At 35.7% G+C, this 17,841-nt stretch overlaps 1 protein-coding gene across 8 annotated transcripts in view; it reads left to right on the top strand.

Annotated features, from left to right (window-relative positions):
- Positions 1-17,841, top strand: part of Dap160 (dynamin associated protein 160) — a 149,795-nt gene that overhangs the window by 17,607 nt on the left and 114,347 nt on the right. For all 8 annotated transcript variants that reach the window (XM_069815518.1, XM_069815517.1, XM_069815516.1 and 5 more), the window contains exons 3-8: positions 57-216; positions 3,862-4,004; positions 9,602-9,916; positions 12,857-12,914; positions 15,619-15,792; positions 17,337-17,566. In XM_069815518.1, coding sequence (XP_069671619.1) covers positions 57-216; positions 3,862-4,004; positions 9,602-9,916; positions 12,857-12,914; positions 15,619-15,792; positions 17,337-17,566 — 1,080 coding nt within the window. The remainder of the gene's footprint in view (positions 1-56; positions 217-3,861; positions 4,005-9,601; positions 9,917-12,856; positions 12,915-15,618; positions 15,793-17,336; positions 17,567-17,841) is intronic.

Here is a 17,841-nt window from a genome sequence, read left to right as displayed (position 1 = left end):
GTAGTGTATTTATGATAGTTTAAACTTCTGTATTTTAAAATAATATTTCTGTATAGGTGGAACTGTAGACCCATGGGTCATCCTTCCACGGGAAAGAGCTCGGTATGAGGAGCAATTCAGAGCCCTGCAACCTGTCAACGGGATTGTGACAGGTGACCAGGCCAAAGGATTCTTGCTCCAGTCACAACTTCCACCTCAAATTCTAGGACAGATCTGGTTAGTAACTATAGTACATAGTATAAGTGCAGTAAAACCCCTGTAAGTTGGATATTCATGTTCTGTTTGGGACTCAGCTTTCCATCTCTCGAAGCTGATAAGGTGAGTGTTGAAAATAGGTAGTTTCAAAGGGTGGATAAATATTTTAACAGTTCCATCTCTGAACCAAAATTGATTAGATGTGGTGTTGTGTCTTGCAAATGAACATTTGCTTTAATTTGACAATAGCTTCAGTACTGTACAATAGTATGTTCAGAAAAAGTCTTTTTAATTTTATGAGCAAATGAGCATACCTGTGCTCGAAGAACAGCTTCTGCTTTCGTCTTCTTGAAGAACAAATATAGAAGTAAATTTAATGTTAAGCTAAACTTGCGACTTGAGTACCTAGAATTGAACCAGATTTCTCAGAATTGACATCTACAATGTAATGTCAACCATTCCATTAACAACCTCATGATAAATCTGAAAAGCTAATTTCAATTTTTTTTTTCAGAAAAATGTGGTATGACGTAAAATACCTCTGTATTTATGTGTTTTCATTCAAAGTTAAAGCTAAAATTAATTTCGCTACCAATATATATTAAGGACAATTAATTCATTACCAGGGAACGGATTTATATGGACTAAAAATATATGAAATATGTAAATATATATGTAGTTATTTTTACCAAAATATGGAATTAAATATGGATTTTTACCAAAATATGGAATTAAATATGGACTTAAAATTATAAAAAAATGACTATGTACGTTAAATATTGGTACATTTTAATCAAACTAAACAAAAAATATAATGGACGTACCTTATCTTCCAATGTAGTTTCAACAAAACACAATTTTTATTGTCTGTTACCATAACAATAGGTTACAAACATTTCTTTCAAGTGCTGAAAAGTGAATCTTCTTCTATTGTCTCTGAGGATAGATTTATACTGACTAAAAGAGCGTTCGACGTCACAAGAAGTAACTGGTACATAATTCAATTTCACAATGTCTGCTGGGGATAAGTCCAAGTTAATCTTCACTGTTGATTCACCACTCATCACAGCAACAACCTTTTGTAGTTCTTCATATCCAGGGTTTTTTGAAAGTACAGTGTCCACCTTAGCTCTTACTGCATCTGCAACTTTACCTCTACCACGATTCAGTTGTTCCACAGTACTATTTATAATTTCAAAACTTTCAGATAGTGAAAGGTGCCTATTTTGGAGACTTTTGAGCGTTTTTATGATGCATGAAAATGTATGCTGAATGTGAGCTAAGTCATTCTTCACACTTATGTCACAGGTAACTGTTTTCGCAGTATCAATTGAGACTGCATCTTCAGAGTCCAATGCAAGGAGAACATTGTTAATAGAGTCTATATGTTCGGCATAATATTCAACTGCTTCTAGCCATGTACCCCATCTAGTTAAAATTGGCTTTGGTGGCAATGGAATTTCAGGGTACATTTCTTTCAACACGTTAACTCTACTGGGAGCTTTGAGAAATACTTTTTTCACTGATGAAATCAACAAATCTACTTTAGGGAAATTGTCTCTGACCACTTCTGCCACACGATGAAATGCATGCGCCACACAAGTAAAATGAGTCAATTTAGGATATACAACAGATAATGCTTGTCCAGCTTTGACCATATAAGGGGCAGCATCGCTAATAAAGAATAACACATTATCGTACATAATACCCTTTGGCCACAGGATACCCATAGCTTCGTTGAACAGTTTAACTATAGTTTTGTTATTGCACTTTTCTAGAACATCACAATGTAAAAGAATTCGTTCAGAATATTGTTCACTTAACAAACCGATAACTACATTACCAACAAGTCTACCTTCTTTGTCGGGAGTCTCATCAATGGAAACCCAAATTGAACTATCTTTAATTTCATCTCTTATCTTCTGTATTGTCTCATCGTAGATGGATGGAGCATACGTCTTCCTAAGTGTTGACTCATCCGGGATTGTATGTTGAGTATATTTTTCAAGGAATTCCCTGAAGACCTTATTCTTTAGTTTGTAGAGAGGAATATCAGCAGAGATGAGAGAACGGCACAGGTCGATGTTAAACTCAGATCTTACATTCGATGTTGTTGGTTGTGTTAAAAACAATTGTCTCTGCTTGGAATTTAGTTGTTTGTTGGCCTGATGTTTACTAGTTGTAATGTGTTGTTGCACCAGGAACTTTTGTGTAGATGATACTGCACACTGACACAAATTACAAAATAATATTTTATTGTCAGTTGATAAACCATCTTCTTTAAATTCTGAAATGTAACTTGTTAGTTTTGATTTTAAATTGACTGAATGACGTACTTTTGGCATATTTACCGTCTTTATAGTATGATTTACAAAACTGAACCTATGTGTACTCTGACTGGCATTTAACTGTTGAGCTGCACAACTGAAGTCTGTTAAAAATTTTAAATTAAATTAATACAGTTTTGTAACTTACTTTCCCATTGTTGATAGGACTGCTAATTTTCAAATAACTCTGATGTTAAAGGGATTACTGAACATGTGTTTAAATCTCTATTGTTGAAATGTATTTTTAAAAGTTAATGGAATTTTGTTTTGTTTTATTGTTAAACCTAATATAATATGGACTGTTTTATATGAAATATGGAAAATATATGGAAATTAACGAAAATATGTACTAAACTCTAAAATATGGAAAAATATGGAAAATAAAAGTAGGATTTTTCAACCCTACACATTGTGAAACATAAAGATAATGCAAAATATAAATTATATTAGCTTTATAAGTAAATATGTATTTACATATAAATCCTTTCCCTGTTCATTACATTATGGAAATATTGAATGAATAGAAAATGTTATGGGCTTAAATTATACACAATATTTTAGAGGGTCCGGCAAAATGAAGTATGGTCTTTAAAGGATCCGTGACATTCAAAGGATTGAAAAACCACTACTATTTTATAAAAAGACACAAGAAAATAGGAACCTGCTGGGTTCCATTTATTTGCCTTTCCTTATGATGAAGCTGATATATTGTGAATTACTAGAGAAAATGGGAACCTATATGTTGGATTACGTTTCCCTGCTTTCTCTCATGATGGAGCTGATACTTTATTATTGACAGTGCAAAAAAATGGAAATATATCTGTTGGGTTCAACTTTCCTCCCTTGTTTTATGATGGAGCCGAAAACTGAAAGTAATGAAAACCTATATTTTGGGTTAACATTTTCCCACCCTTCTTGATAATTAAGTCAACACAACATTGTAAGAAAGTGCAACGAAATGGGAGCCTATTTATTGGGTTCCATTTTCCTGCCTTCTCTCGTGATAGAGTCAGTACACAAGTCTAAAACTACAAGTGTTCCTACATCTATATACAGGATAACCCCCTCCATCCCTAAAAAAAAAATACCGTACCATGTTGAACACAATGGACAAATCCGGAAATTTTTGCAACCAATCATTTCTGAATTATATAGAGAACAAATAATGTATTTTCAACAAATTCTGTGTACCAGGATTTCAGATATTTTATTAAACTTTCATAATCATGTTGGAATTTGAAGTAGCTGACAGTCTCTCTTTACTAGTTGTAAGTTCGTAAATGATTTTTAATTGATGATGTGTGCAGTCATATATGACATCAGGATTTCTGACCTGCAGGTCTCTAGCTGATACAGACGCAGACGGCAAAATGAATATCGATGAATTCAGCATTGCCTGCAAGTTAATCAACCTGAAACTTCGGAACTTTGAGTTACCCAAGGTGCTACCTCCTAGTCTCTTGCAGCAAGCAAAACCACTTGGTACGTAACACCCTAGACATTGTAACTAAAACATGTGTTAATCGCATTATTTATATATATATATATATATATATATATATATATATATATATATTTTTTTTTGTGAAGTTGTTTGTTAATGAAATGTGTGATGGAAAGAACCTCTCACTGAATTCATCTTCAAGTTTGTGGGTAATTGAAATACGTGAGAGATATCTTTAGCATGATGGACCCAGATGGGTAAACCAGCGAATAGGGATTATAAAGAATGGACACTGAGCGAATTTTCCTGTGTTTTGTTTTTCTGTGCGCCAGCGGATAGTTCTACTTTCAAGCGCTAGAGGTAGTGTAATCGAGCATACGCTAACATAATAATTGAGAATAGAGTTGAGACACAGGATCCAAACATCGCCTACCTCATTGCATAATCCAGTAACGCTTTGCTTCAAATAAATTCAAGTTAACAGCTTTTCCTTATTTCTCAGTGACAAACTAGTTGTAATAATAATATTTTATATTTCAGATATCATAAATTATATTATAAAATAATATAATACATTATAAAATTAAGCATCAAATTCGTTTAATATTTTTATAATATAATATAATATAGGTATATGGTTTTACTTCTCGTAAGAGTTTTGTTTTTCCATTTTCAGCGCTATCAAATCATTACATATTTTAATTGTTGTTGGGGTCAACGTCTCAACTCTCATTATAAAGGAACTCTAGAGTCTAGACATTACAGTTAATGAAGGATTTATTATTTTATGGATCCAATTTATTTTATTTGAGTACATAATGTACCTAGATGTATTAATTATATGTGTTATATTTCCGCTGTGTCGACTGCTAGCTGGTGTGATGTCAGCGCCAACTCTAGGGAGAAAGCAGAATCTGACGCTCTAGCTGGCTTGAAGGCCATTGAAATCGGTCCGGCTACATCAAAGGTACCGACGCGAAGTGTCCATTCTTTATAATCCCTATTCGCTGGGTAAACTGTCCTTTTTAATTTAGTTGAAATGTATGTGACATCTACAGTTCTGCTAAAGATATCTTTCAACCACACTGTTTATGTATATCCAAAAATTACACAGTACAGCTATATCTCAATGAATTTATAGATATTTAGTGCAAGTTTTTGGCGAATAGAACATAACGCGCATGGTGTGTGTGTGTGTGTGTGTGTGCGTGCGTGCGTGCGCGCGCGCGCGCGCTTTTTTTCTCCATGAATTGCTGTATAACTGCATGCCCCATTACGAATGTAATACTACATGCATGAAGCCTATTCCAAATTTACAAATTGTTTTAAGTTTTCCTCCCTAGATCACTCTTATTTGCTGTCACTTTTGTTTCTTATAGCTTGTAATATACAATTTGCTACTTTCACTGTCACATTGAGCTTGATCTAATTTGTAGCATGTCAAAGTTTAACCTATTTACAAGTTTTGGAATTTCACTGTCACTTTCACTAACCTATTTACAAGTTTTGTAATTTCACTTTCACTTTCACTAACCTATTTACAAGTTTTGCAATTTCACTGTCACTTTAAGTTTGATGTTTCACAGAATTGTGAAGTCTATACCTTGGACGAAGGTCGAAAATATTTGGAGGTAGTTGGAGGCCAGTGCTTCGCACGTTGTTGGCCACTTGCCTGCTGCTTCTTGGATTTTTCTTATCATATCGTTCCTTTGTCTGGTCACTATGCTACAATCAAATATTACGTGATTGACTGTTTGTTCCTGCTGTCCACATGGGGATATAGGAGGTGTGTGTGTGTCACTGCATAATTAAGATTTATATTAGCGTTCCAGTTTCTAATGCCTTTATAGAAAGGATTTTTCTCTAATGGAGAAGAAATGGACAATTGATATGAACAGGAGTCATCCTGAGCTGATCAAAGCAGAATTACCGATTTGCAAAATAGGATGAAAAATTGTTACGAACAGTAACCTCAAAAGAGAAATACCAGAAGGCGTAAATAAAATATGTTGTTGTTGTTTTCCAATGCCAGGCGTTTGACAATAAAGTCATTTGACCTCTTGCACTCCAATATTTTTCAAAGATATTATCATGAAGTTAAATGGCAAGTTGTAGCCGATTTAAGTGAACACCATATTTTAACGTTTTGGTGGCTACTTCATTCACACACAACCCCCAGAATGTCTGGAGGAGCACACCTGCTGTCGGTCGACGGGTCCATTGGACCTAATTGGGAGATCTTGTTGATCACCAGCTTTCCCTCCTTAAGCCACTGGAGGACGATTTTAGTGCCATAGCAGGTCAGCACTAGGAACAGAAAAGTAGAAAGAGGAGGAAGGAAAGGGAAATGAACCCCTAGGCCTCGAATGCTCTAATGCCATTGGGGTTGAAGAAAGTAGAGTTCAGTCTGAGGACTGGATAGGAAAGGGTAAAGAGGGAATTAGGTATTGGAAAATTATACCAAATTCAGTCATTAACTCATCAAGCTGACCAGTGCTAATGGATGAGTAGCCCCTCCCTTTAGTTCAGCTCGTAAAATTATGCTTACTAACAGCTGCACCACGGGAAGGTAGGGATGGGACATTGGCTATTTGTCCAGGTTGGTTCCTTAAAGCCTTCAATGGGAAGGATTAATGGCTCTCCCCCCTGTATCCGACAGATACCCTTTTGCAGCTGTAAATAAAATATAGATTATACAAACAACAGTGTAACAAAATAAATATATCATGGCAAGTCTTCCGTTTTTTTCTGACAAAAACATGGTAACTCTACTACTTAACCATTTTATTCTGCATTTGCATGTTGTGGCCTAATTGTAATTCTTCCTACAATGTCTTTATCTCATTTTTCTTCTAATCGTGTCATTATTTAACGTTAATCAGCTGTGCATCTTTAATAATAACAATACAACTATAGTAATAATGTATGTAGTTCTATGTTATTATTTATCTTTCATTCTTTATTCACCCCCTGACAATGCAATACGCTGTACAGAACTGATCAAACTTTATAGGTACAAAGAATGTAAAAATAAGCAATACAATCCTTGCACTAAACATAATAGGATACTGAATTAACAGTATAGACAATGAACACTATATATATATATAGAACATATGGTAATTAATAATATGGTATGTCATTTACACAACTGCATTTCCTTTATATATCATAGGCCTACTCTAACCACGACATAAATACCAGATCACTTATCTGTGGCACTCTAAATATACCTCTTCATAGAACGTCTTGTTATTCCTCATCTTTTACAATATCCACCTCGCGTCAATGGAATTCCTTGTCACAAAGTATTAAGGGGTGCAAGACAACAAACACCTTTAAGAACAGCTTAAAAGATAACCTTATTAGCATTTCACGCCAATCATACTGATTTAAACTATCACTGACTACATTGTTACTTTTTTCTTTAGACATCATCCTGATTGTGCTGTATTTTAATTGTCTCGTAATAATCTCTTTCTATTATCTAATATAATTTGAAATATATTAACATTCTATGTATTTTAGTTTAATTCTGCTACACAGTTTATTTCAGTGTTTAATTAATAGTTCATAGTATTTTGTTGTTTAATTTGTAAATAACTTTTGTATACATGTAACTCTCATCTAAATCAAATTGTTCGATTCTTTGTAAGTTCATGCATATGTATATACACTTTTTGCTGGTTGAGTGGAAGAGAAGGCCTTACGGCCTTAACTCTGCCAGCTAAAATAAATCATTATTATTATTATTATTATTATTATTATTATTATTATTATTATTATTATATATAAAATTTACGTAAGCAAGTAATCTTCCACAGAATGAAAACGGCTGATGACTAAGTACAGTTTTTTTAAGGGTTATTTTGAATGCACTTGCAGAGCTAATGATTTTTAAGTTATGGCGACGGAACTTATTATAGACTTTTATTCCTTGATAAAGAATGCTGTTTATGCTGGTAGAGCTATGCCTCACTAGATGTACGTGATTCAGGGTTCTTGTATTATAAGGGCTAATCAAGAAAGTCTGAGACTGATTTTTTTTTCATAGATATTTCTTACTCTACTTCAATGTTTCCATGATCTTTTTCAAAGTATTCCCCTTCTACTTGAATGCACGTCTTGTTGTTGTTTTCTAATTCAATTCAATTTTTTAAGCCATTAAACATACAGTGATAGGCTTCGTCACAAAAAAACATACATTTGAAAATACACATGTAGTTGAAAACAGTAATTAGAATGAAAACACAAAACATTTTGAAACTCTAAAATTAATGAAAACACTTCACTCTTATGTAATAATTGTAACTAATGTAAATAACTTTATTTATTAAAAAACAATTTCGTATGAATTTACAGTATGTTAAGAAGCTCATCTACAGAGTAGAAAGGATTAATTAAAAGCCAATTGTAAAATCTAGCTTTGAAACTATTGGTTGGTAACTTATAATATTGACTGGGAAGCTTATTATATAATTTCATCCCCATGACAGAAAAATTTGTACTAGTTTTATGTAATCTACAGTATGGGATATTAATTTGTTCACTATTTATAATTTCATGATCATGTATATTGGCTATTAATGAATAATTGTCTATATTTTGTCGAGTGTAAAGGACTAGGTTGTGTATATATATATATATATATATATATATATATATAAATTTATGACAGTTAATATCTGTGATTGTTTGAAAAGAGGTCGACAATGTTCAAGATAGTTTGATTGATATAGAATTCTAATGGCTTTCTTTTGCAAAATCAAGACACTCCCAATTTTGCTACCATTTCCCCAGAAAATTAAGGCATAATGCCAGGCGTTTGACACTACTTACTTACTTACAAATGGCTTTTAAGGAACCCAAAGGTTCATTGCCGCCCTCACATAAGCCCACCATTGGTCCCTATCCTGTGCAAGATTAATCCAGTCTGTATCATCATATCCCACCTCCCTCAAATCCATTTTAATATCCTCCCATCTACGTCTCGGCCTCCCCAAAGGCCTTTTTCCCTCCGGTCTCCCAACTAACACTCTATATGCATTTCTGGATTCGCCCATGCGTGCTACATGCCTTGCCCATCTCAAACGTCTGGATTTAATGTTCCTAATTATGTCAGGTGAAGAATACAATGCGTGCAGTTCTGCATTGTGTAACTTTCTCCATTCTCCTGTAACTTCATCCCTCTTAGCCCCAAATATTTTCCTAAGCACCTTATTCTCAAACACCCTTAACCTATGTTCCTCTCTCAAAGTGAGAGTCCAAGTTTCACAACCATACAGAACAACCGCTAATATAACTGTTTTATAAATTCTAGCTTTCAGTTTTTTTGACAGCAGACTGGATGATAAGAGCTTCTCAACCGAATAATAACACGCATTTCCCATATTTATTCTGCGTTTAATTTCCTCCTGAGTGTCATTTATATTTGTTACTGTTGCTCCAAGATATTTGAATTTTTCCACCCCTTCGAAGGATAAATCGGCATTAGACAATAATTGTCAATAATTATTGTCAAATGCCGGGCATTAGAAAACAACAACAACATTTTGACTTATGATTTTATGATTGTCTGTCTATACAGAACTGTGACCATTTCATGAGTATCTGATATTCTGCGTTGTGTTGACAGGTGGCATGGTTACCAACACCATGCTTCAGAACACGCCTCCTGCTGTTCCACCCATGACACGTCCTCCTCCTCTCGTGGCAGGAGCCGCTCCTCCAATCATTCCCATGAGTACAACACCACGCCCGGTTGTTCCACCGATGCCCGTTCCTCTCAGTGTAGGAATGGTACCTACTTCAACTGCAGCTCCACTAGGCATCATACCCTCTGCACCAATGGGCATCGCACCGACAGTCACTGCACCACTAGTAGCTCAGTCGCTGAGTAATGGTTCAGTGGTTGTGGGGCAAGGCGTGCCGCCTCCCAGACCCCCACCAGGTAAACATATTTCAAGCAGTTTGTTCAACTTTGTTTTGGAGAGAGGATAGCTGCTCTGTGACAGGGGTATTTGATTTGTATAATATACGCCACTGTTCGTTAACAGCAGTGGCGGATGGAGGTTTGAAAATATGGTGGTGCACAATGGATATCGAAGAGGAGTTAAACATACTTTACTTTAAAGTTTAAAACCGTGTATACCTGAGGGTGTATACATATAAAGCTAATTTATATGCAATTAATAAGTAAAATGATCAAATAAAGCATACCTATTTATACAGAGTGTCCAAAAATGGAAGGGGTCGTGGGCGGAGCTCTCTATATTGCGATTTACCCTCGTGAAAAACATTTGAGCACAGAATCGTCATCAGAATGCTACCAAGTACCAAGTGCAACGTTTTCGTTCATAAAATTCAAATGCAGCTTTCGTAGGCTGTCAGGAGATAGCAGCACTTATTGTCAGAACGACAACTCTTACAACTTTAAAGCAAAATACAAGCTCCTTTATGTATTGTGTCGTTTGTGTGCATGTAGATTGAGAAAGTAATGTGCGAAATATGCGACTGTTCGTTGAACAAGCCGAATGAATACATTTTTCATGCTTATTACTTCGGACAAATGTCTAGTTGAGACAGATACTTTCGCAGTGAATTTAGTTTCTTCTGCACTGACGTTGGTGTCCATGTCAGGGAGTGCGACAAACCGTTCTCATTGAAGAAAGCAGTAGACCACGCCTAATCCCCCTGTCCCCACACTAGCCGAACATCTCTATAAACTGCTTTCCCTAGGTTTTCAACATCTTTGGAAACCAAAAGGCTTGGAGGCTCCTATAGACGTACAAAACAAGACGCCAGCTGCAGATAGTCATGAAAGAAAATTGTAAAATGAAATTATATTTTTAATAGTAACAAAGCCGGGAGATTAGGAACATTACTGGGGGGTGTACAAACCTGCAACCCCCTTGAGAAGCCGCCACTGGTTAACAGAAAACCACAATTTAAGTCACACAGAGTTAGTGTGCACTCATTGTTGGTTGCTTGACGGTTGTCAGCCCACTTTGAGGTCTGTGGATATAGAGGGAAAAATTGGATTGGTGTCTGGTAGCTCAGTTGGTAGAGCATTGGTATGTTAAACCAAAGGTCCCTTGTTCGATACCCGGCCCCGGAAGAATTTTTCCCTCGAAATTATTCGAATCAACTTTACAGGGAGTTATACTTGAAAGCTTGATTTGTATAATATACGCCACTGTTCGTTAACAGAAAACCACAATTTAATTCACAGAGAGTTAGTGTGCACTCATTGTTGGTTACCTGATGGCTGTCAGCCCACTTTGAGGTCTGTGGATATAGAGGGAAAAATTGGATTGGTGTCTGGTAGCTCAGTTGGTAGAGCATTGGTATGTTAAACCAAAGGTCCTGGGTTTGATACCCGGCCCCAGAACAATTTTTTCCTCGAAATTATTCAAATCAACTTTACAGGGAGTTATACTTGAAAGCTTGATTTGTATAATACACGTCACTGTTCGTTAACAGAAAACCACAATTTAAGTCACACAGAGTTAGTGTGCACTCAATGTTGGTTGCTTGACGGTTATCAGCCCACTTTGAGGTCTGTAGATATAGAGGGAAAAATTGGATCGGTGTCTGATAGAGTTCCCTGATAGCTTAGTTGGTAGAGTGTTGGTACGTTAAACCAAAGGTCCCGAGTTCGATACCCGGCCCCGGAACAATTTTTCCCTCGAAATTATTCAGGGAGTCTTGTTTATTTACAGCCATGTAATTAATTTCGTTGTATATAATAAAAAAATAGTTATGTATAATACAAGTTCGTAAAAGTTCTCCTTTTGGCACAAGTATAAAGTTTGTGAAACAAGGTGAAGCCTTGTTTCACGAGGGCCAAAAGGATAACTTTACGAATGTGTATCATACAATTTCTTTTTCTATGATAGCACAAATTTACATTAAATAAATACAGTGAAACCCTGATAAAACACGCCTATTTGTTACTCTGTCCCGGTGTCTGTAGTCAAATTACTTCCGATTTTTAAATCGTGTCGAAAATGCAATTTATTCATAGTACTGGATCAAGTGAAAGAAAACAATTTTTGACTTTTTTAATAATGGGGCACTTTAATTGATAAAACAGTGTATTCGTTCTGACATTTTCTGAAAGGAAAGAAAATAAAATAACCTTTTATCCTGCATAATTACATTATTTAATCCTTAAATTTCTTCAACAAATGTTGATGCTGATTCATGCCTTTGTTTTAAAATTTAAAAAATCCAAAAATGACCCACTGTCGCTAATACATGATCCCGTTTAATACTCTATTTTTATGCAGTCCCTTGAAGAGTGTCTTACTGAGGTTTCACTGTATTTCAAATTGGAGAGATTATAAGATCACTATTTCATGGCCATGTGAACTTAGAACCATTAAGAATTAAGTATCCATGGAATTACAGACATTTTTATTCATGATCACAATTTCATTACCGTCTAAACCGGCTATAATCAACAATGCTGCATCTGGTTGTGGTAATTTCGAGAACATTGTGAATAATTTATACCATGTCAGACTCTCACGTATTAGAAATGGAAAATGAAATGATTATAGAGTGAACTTGAGTATGAATGTAAGCAAAAGAGTTTAGTAGTTACGTGTTTGCATGTGCATAAACCACCAACATCCTTTTCTTTCTACATAAGCAAGACTGCCTCTACATTGTAAGTTACACCTTTGATACAAGCTAAAGAGACGAACAATTGAGCATAGATACCTAGGAGAGTGTTGATTATTTATTCTGTACTTATTCCTATCCGTCATCACTCCTATCTTTTGTCTTGTATGAAGTAATTGCTCTCATTTTATGCTACCATAAAATACAAATTTAATGTTATGATTTTTTTAACTTTCTTTAAAACAATTTTTCTTGTGCACAGTTTCTACTGTGGCAGCACCTGTTCCAGCTGTAGAGAGAGTTGCATCACTTGATTCTCCGTAAGTATGATACCAATGAGGTTCATATAGATCAACCAAGTTTTGATTACTGGCAGATGCATGTCTCTTACAGTTGTACTTGTATGCACTTCCTCTGTGCCCCCTGTTCCAACCCATAAGCAACTGTTTATGTAATTATAGAGACATCTACTTCAATTAGTAATCAAAAGTTGTTGGATGTATAAAGAAATATTATTTTAATTAAAGTTACGTTACTCTTCTATTAGATCAGCCCATAAGAGACCATCTTGCCATGTTCTATAGTGACATCTATGTGTAAATTTTACAATTATTATTACATCACATGAACCTGAAATTTTGAAAATTGAAAGAACTAACACTGTTTTTCATTGTTTACTTACATGTATAACATTATTATTATTATTATTATTATTATTATTATTATTATTACTTATAGGTGGTGACAGGATTTTTTCTCGTTGCCAAACTTTCAGAATGGCCCCGAGGTTCACTCAGCCTCCTATAAAATTGAGTACCGGGTCTTTCCTGGGGTTAAAAGGCGATCAGAGCATGGTGTCGACCACACCACCTCATTCTAGTGCCAAGGTCATGGAAAGTATGAGGCTCTACCTTTATGCCCCCCAAGTGTCTTCATGGCATGTTACGGGGATACCTTTACCTTTTTTTTTTACTGTTATTACTTATAGCTTTTAGAGAACCTGGAGGTTCATTGCCTTCCTCACATAAGCTTGCCATCCTCAGCAAGATTATCCAGTTCCTACCATTGTACCCCACCTCCCTCAAATCCATTTTAATATTATCCTTCCAGCTACATCTCGGCCTACCGAAAGGTCTTCTCCTCTCCGACCTCCGAACTAACACTCTATATGCATTTCTATTATTATTATTATTATTATTATTATTATTATTATTAACCAAGCACGGTGGTTAACATGTCTGTCTTGTATCTAGGAGATCTAAGGTTCAGTCTCAGGAGACAGCTATCCTGTCTTTGGTTTTTTCGTACTGTCCTGTATTGAGAGGGAGGGGATGAAGGGCAACTGCTGAAAAGTGGAGACGCCTAACTGAAATAATAATAATAATGGTAATGGTAATAATAACCACTATCATCATCATTATGTAATATAGAAAAGATCTCATTTTACCAATAAACAATAAAAAATATATATATCACCCTTGACATGTTCTACATATTAAAGCTTCAGTGCTGGTGTAAGGCCTATGGACTACAATAAATTAATTGAATTGAATTAATGAAGATATTGTTTTGTTTAGAAAATTTTTACGTAGCCAGATGAAAAATTCGCAACTGTTGATATTTGACTTCTGACTACAATGATTCTTGCAAGTTTTCAAAATTGAAGTTACTAGTAATACAAACGGTTGTTCTGTATGGTTGTGAAACTTGGACTCTCACTTTGAGAGAGGAACAGAGATTAAGGGTGTTTGAGAATAAGGTGCTTAGGAAAATATTTGGGGCTAAGAGGGATGAAGTTACAGGAGAATGGAGAAAGTTACACAACACAGAACTGCACGCATTGTATTCTTCACCTGACATAATTAGGAACATTAAATCCAGACGTTTGAGATGGGCAGGGCATGTAGCACGTATGGGCGAATCCAGAAATGCATATAGAGTGTTAGTTGGGAGACCGGAGGGAAAAAGACCTTTAGGGAGGCCGAGACGTAGGTGGGAAGATAATATTAAAATGGATTTGAGGGAGGTGGAATATGATGATAGAGAATGGATTAATCTTGCTCAGGATAGGGGCCAATGGCGGGCTTATATGAGGGTGGCACTGAACCTCCGGGTTCTTTAAAAGCCAGTAAGTAAGTAAGTAATACAAACATCAAAATCAAACATGTGGCATCGTTATTTTTGGTGTAATTCAAAGTACAGTAAAACCCCGATTATCCGTCATCCTATTAACCGATTGGCGGATTATCAGACTGCTTTTCTCTTCTTTTATATTTTATTTATTTATTTTGTTTTTTTGCTACAGAAACATATGAAGTAGATACTATTCTACGTTATATTAATATACGCATTTTTTCTTGAGAGTGTTATTACAAGCATTTACACTTATACAGTTCTGCTGTTCGAATTGCTGTACTGTACAACTTCAAGATAAAATGTATTTCATGAGTGTCAAAAGAAAACGTGTTGAGCTAAATATCTAACAAAATGCATATAATTAAGTGGTTTGGAGAAAGAGAAACTGTGGTTCATCTCACATCACAATACGAGATTGATTTAATAAAAATCAAAGAGATAAAGTGTATACAGAATGGAAATCTACAGCATGAGACCTCTACTATTCCTATCTTTCCGATGACAGCCATTAAAAGGAATTTTCTTACTCCTTAAAAACACGTCGTTAACAACCGAACTTAAATTGATGAACTTCTGATTCACTACCAAACGTATTAAACACAAGACCACGGAGAAAATTACGAAAGTTCACATAACTGACATAATTTAAGAAAATATTTTATGATATGGATTATCCTATTTTTTCGATTAACCGTTCAGTCAACCCCCTTCATTACCACGGATAATAGGGGTTCTACTGTATTGTTTTTTTCTAAATCCATATTACAGTAGACTGTTACCGAAACATATATTCTCATGCTAGTTTATCTTAGGTATAGTCTCCCCCCTCGCCCCTTCAGAAATTCAAGGGACAATATTATACTAAAATGAAACAAATTATCATTTCAGGTTGTCTGTAGGATCTCCATTGCAGGAGTGGGCTGTTCCACATCAGTCCAAGTTGAAATATACTCAGCTCTTCAACACAACAGATAGAGCCCGATCTGGCTTCCTTTCTGGCCCACAAGCTCGTAATATTATGGTCCAAACACAGCTTCCACAACAAATTTTAGCACAAATATGGTGAGAATATAATTAAATACATTTAAATAATATATCAATCCGTCGGCCTGGGTGGTGTAGTTGGTAGAGTGCTGGCCTTCTCTACCCGAGGTTGCGGGTTCGATCCCAGTCCAAGTCGATGAGGCTCATGTCAGTAGATTTACTGACATGTAAAAGAACTCCTGCAGGACAAAATTCCGGTGCACCAGTGATGCTGATATAACCTCGGCAGTTGCAAGCATCGTTAAATAATCCGTAATTTAAATTTAATATGTCAATCCATGTAATATTCTCTTTTTCATACTGAATATGTATTTAAATAAATACATTCTAAACAGAAAGAAAGCATGTAATTTTTGTGTGAGCCACGCCCATTATTCGATCTGATTAGTGATGATGGTCTCAATGAGTAAGTTCCTCTTTTTAATTAAAATTCAAGGTAGATCAAACTTTCAAACATTGTGTATTTAGTAAACTTATTGCAGTACTAGAACTAGTCCAATGAAAACCTCTTTCAGATATTTTTCTTTTATGATTTTCACAATAAGAGCTTGTAATCTTATTACGATATGTGTGATAAATTAGCATCTCTGCCTATTCAGAGATAAATATGTATGAGAAAATATAGCGTCATATACATATTGTTCACTCAAACATTGTCAACTTAATTGAGAATATTATTATGCTATTTAGGCCTATGTACAGAATCTTTCGTAACTGGCCAGTCGGAAAATTGACAAATTTTGGATGTGTTACACAGCTATGCTAGCAGGAACCTTTTCTGGTGGTTCGGTTACGAGTGTGCCACTTTTCGATGTAGTGATGAATGAAACAATCGTTAATGAATTCAAAATTTAGAGTAATTGTCATGAAAAACATAAACAGAAACATGAAAGGATTATGTACAAATTACAGTAAATGTATACAAATTATGGTCCACAGTTTTCAATATGTCTGCTGCCCTGAAGGATGCACAAATGCAAATGACATATCTCATGCACACTCGAAAGCATGTCAGGAGTGACATTTGTATTGTGTGTACGATCTACTTTATCAGTTCAGAGATAGTTTGTGGTTTAGTTGCATACACACGATGCTTAACAAATTCCCATAAAAAAGAGTTCAAGGGAGTTAGGTCTGGAGATCGTGAAGGCCAACGGATTTTTCTTCCTTGTAGCAGAGTTAAACACCTGCGCGGTATTTTTTCCGTCTATTCTACACCAACAATGTGTCGATGCACAGGATGCCAACTCCAAGCAAATGCACACTACGTATGAAAAAGTGGTGCTTTCTAGCTGGCATTTGTGACTAGATTAGCTGTACGGCACCATGAAGTGTTTTTATTGGCAAGAATATATAACATGTCCGAGAATATTTCCTGTTGGTGAAGTTTTCGAGTGATCTGTTACTTATGAGACTATTTGTGTCACTCATTTTAGCATTGAATTGTTACACAAGTCTACAGCTCTCTTTAGAAAACTGCAAGTGCAAAATTCGCCTAAGACGTGTATAAATCTTGTGTTGTAGGAGGAAATGAGGAATAATATGATTTTATAATGCTGCAGGGCTCTTTCCGACATGGATTCAGATGGCAGACTATCGTGTGAAGAATTTGTATTAGCATTACATTTGTGTGATATGGCAAAAGCTGGAGAGAAGATTCCACCGGCACTGCCCGCTGATCTCATACCACCAACATTCCGCCGCCAACGACAGGGTAGTCTGACTGGTAGTGTTTCTGGCGTGCCTGCTGAACAAGCGGACGGGAAAGACGCAGCTGCAAGCCTGCCTACAGGTTAGTAACGTGAAGTGCATTTGCATCCTGTGTGGCTGTTGTTAGCTATGTGTTATTAGGAAAAATGTAATGGTATTCATTCATTAATTCATTCATAGTTTTCTGCTCAAGGACAGGTCATTCACTGCAAATCCAGCATTCTCCAATCTTTCCAATTTTCCGCCTTCCTCTTAATCTCCGCATACAATCCATATATCTTAATGTCCTCTGTCATTTTATATCTTCTTCTGCCCCGAACTTTTCATCCGTTAGCCATTCCTTCAGTAGGCAGTTCC

The sequence above is a fragment of the Periplaneta americana genome, chromosome 17 (genome assembly GCF_040183065.1).
Source record: "Periplaneta americana isolate PAMFEO1 chromosome 17, P.americana_PAMFEO1_priV1, whole genome shotgun sequence".
NCBI classification, from domain to species: domain Eukaryota; kingdom Metazoa; phylum Arthropoda; class Insecta; order Blattodea; family Blattidae; genus Periplaneta; species Periplaneta americana.
The sequence above is the reverse complement of the archived record's forward strand: the minus strand, read 5'-3'. Positions and strand labels throughout refer to the sequence as shown.